Consider the following 3022-nt stretch of genomic DNA (forward strand, 5'->3'; position numbering starts at 1 on the left):
TGACAGTGATATTATACAGCTCGATTCTACAGTTATTTTTTTTTATCCAGATTTCATTCAGTCCTGAACAGAACATCACCCCATCACATGGCTGGCTATTTCGGGACATAAAACAACTTCATCCTGAAAGAAGAGCGGGTAGCACTTCTTTAATTTGAATATCATATTGTTGCAGAAAACCTCTTAACACTGTTCTCTGTATTTTTCATTCCTTTGCTTGAACAGAGATTGCCCTTCATTTTCTTGCAACTGTGTGTTTGTGTGTGTGTGTGTGTGTGTGTGTGTGTGTGTGTGTGTGTCTGAAGCACATTATACCAGGAGCTGTGAAATCCACTGAAAGCATATTATGCAATTTCACACCACACAAAACAGGCAAACAAACCTGGATCAGAGTGGGAGTTTCAGTATCCCCAGAGCTATTATTTGAAACATAATAGTGTGATTAAAGTGAAACAACACCCAAAGACATCACCTGCCACTAACAAAAAAATAAATAAATAAACAAACTGCATGGGGTATTCCAGTTGCTGAAACAGATCATGGAACGTGTCCTACCATGGAGTGCCCCAAGATGAAGACGGGTAAGTCGGGATGGCGTGACTTCATCAGGTCAACATGCTGCAGGACGTCTCTGATGTAAATCTCGAAGTCTTTGATGTTCATTCTTTCTCCTTCACTCTGACCGTGGCCAACTATGGCGGGAAAAAGAGAAGAAGATCAGAGTGGTGTGAGGAAAGTGGGGGCTACATAATATCTGCCCACTAAGTTTATTTTTAATGCCTCCAAAAGATGGAAATGTTCATGGCTAAAGATGCTTAATCATTTTAACAACACTTGCTTCTTTTTCAGGGCTAAAATGAGAATCACACCTACAGTACATAAAGTGTATCATCAAAATGAGAAATGAGGGAGGGATGAAAGTGAGAATTTAAGGGAGAAATAGTAATGGGAAATAAGGAGGGAACAAAGGAGGAAGGGGTTGACAAAGAAACTGAGTCTACAGAGGACAAAATGGGAGGAGGAGGAGGAGGACGATGGAGAAATGAGGGTGAGCACGAGAGGAAGAAAAATAGATGAGAAAGAGCAGGATGGAAGAGAACGAAGGGGAAGGAGAACAGGATGAGAAGAAGACAGGACAGAGAAATGTGACTGACATAAAGAGAGAAGGAAAAATATATGAATATGTATGTGCATATGCATACATATACAGTACATGTGTTCTCCTCGAGCTTCCTGCAGAAGTGGCTGAGAGGTGAGGCTGGTTGCCTTGGAAACCACTGAATCAATAACACCAGTGAGCTCCTAAACATTCACAACATGTGCAGCTCGCACCTTCTTGCTCTCGCTCTGTAATTTTAAGCCTGTGTGTATGTGTATTCATAAATACATATTTACTGTGTGTGGCAAGACTTCTTCACCCTGTTTGTTTTTCTGCTTGTCAATAGTGAAGTGGTCATCACAGTGCAGACACACGACCAAGCACGCACACAATGCAGAATACAAATCCACCGCTGCATGGTTGGAAGAACTGCAACAGGCAAAACCTTACACTGATGCTTGGCTGAGTCTTTTAAAAGCTTTTAAATTTATTTATTTTATATTATCATAATACAGCTGTGGAGCCAGTCCCATGACATTGAGCGGGTTACACCCTGGACAGGCTGCCAGTCTATCACGGGGCTGACAGACAGCCAACCACACACACCCACACTCACTCGTATGGACAGTTTAGAGTCCCCAGTAAGCTGGAGTTAACTAAAACCAATGCAGTTTAATACAACAGTCCTGCAATAAATGCCAGTTTCTTGATCCTCTAAATAGGGTGGATCTCTCTTTCATTTGTCTTTTGTAAGCTTTTATCTCTTGGTCTTGGGTCAGTCTACTGCGTGAGCCTTTAAAGCCCACTAAGGGACTCTGTGATACTTGAATAGCATTTTTGAACATCACTTTCAGACCGTTACCTGTATATAGTCATTTGCTTTGGTTAATGAGAATCAGTTAAATGCCTATAAACAGTTATATATACAGTGTATATAAAATAGTTATCTGTGTGACTGCTCTGTTTCTTATCTGAGTTCAGAACCAGTTCACCCAGTGCTGTGGCACTAGAACAACAAACTGAAACAAACTGTTATCAGACAGAGAGTGGATGTTTTTTTGCACAAGCTATTTTGTGTGTGAACAACTGATGAACATGAGGGCAACAGTGTGTAAATATAAGTGCATGCTAATGTAGCGAAAGGTGTATGACTCACCATGGTCATGTGCAAATACCAGCAGGGACTGGTCCTTTAGTGTCTGTGCAATCCCCTCATATGGCCCGCTATGCTCTCCAGCCCCATGGGAAACAAACACCAGAGCCCTGAGAGGAGGAGAGGAAAAACAAGTTAATCCATGTTTTTTCTGATTCTGAGATTCTGATAAACAAAAACCAATATTGGACTGTTTCTTTCTCTTCTTTATCTCTGCCACATAAAAGCCAACAGATAAATATTTGCAGTTTTCTACATGGGAGTACTGGGCTTCCTTGATTTGTTGAAAATGTTCTATACTGATTCCTTCTGGAAATTCATCCTTTTGCTATGATAATTTTAAAACACCTCACTAACTGGCTGTCATAGAATTACAGTATGTGATTTAGTGAATGCGTATGTGAATTTATGATCAATAACTGTGGGTTTGTGCACAAGACACAGATTAAGAGGCAGGACAACAGAAAAAAGGCAGATGACGATCGGCAGACAAAGACAGACTGAGAACAAGACAGCCTGTGTTTTCAGAGATAGCAGCAATCATCCATCTGTCCATCTATCTGCCACAACACACCCCTGCCTGCCCGATTCAAAACAGTCAGTAAAACACAATGTTACCGACAAATACACAGAAAACAGCTGTGACATCCTGGTCTCTTTTCAATAAAAAAAATCATACTGTTGACCTAAAACTATGGAAACAGTGTTTTGGTTTTCTGGGTATCATTAAAACATTCAGCTAAATTGAGATTGTATGCAATTATTTCTTT

At 40.6% G+C, this 3022-nt stretch overlaps 1 protein-coding gene across 3 annotated transcripts in view; it reads right to left on the reverse strand.

Moving 5' to 3' along the window:
- Positions 1-3022, reverse strand: part of mgll (monoglyceride lipase) — a 29497-nt gene that overhangs the window by 14313 nt on the left and 12162 nt on the right. For all 3 annotated transcript variants that reach the window (XM_020623608.1, XM_020623607.1, XM_020623606.1), the window contains 2 exons: positions 2256-2362; positions 556-692 (listed from right to left, as the gene is read on the reverse strand). In XM_020623608.1, coding sequence (XP_020479264.1) covers positions 556-692; positions 2256-2362 — 244 coding nt within the window. The remainder of the gene's footprint in view (positions 1-555; positions 693-2255; positions 2363-3022) is intronic.

The sequence above is a fragment of the Monopterus albus genome, unplaced genomic scaffold (assembly GCF_001952655.1).
Source record: "Monopterus albus unplaced genomic scaffold, M_albus_1.0 scaffold305.1, whole genome shotgun sequence".
Lineage (NCBI taxonomy): Eukaryota > Metazoa > Chordata > Actinopteri > Synbranchiformes > Synbranchidae > Monopterus > Monopterus albus.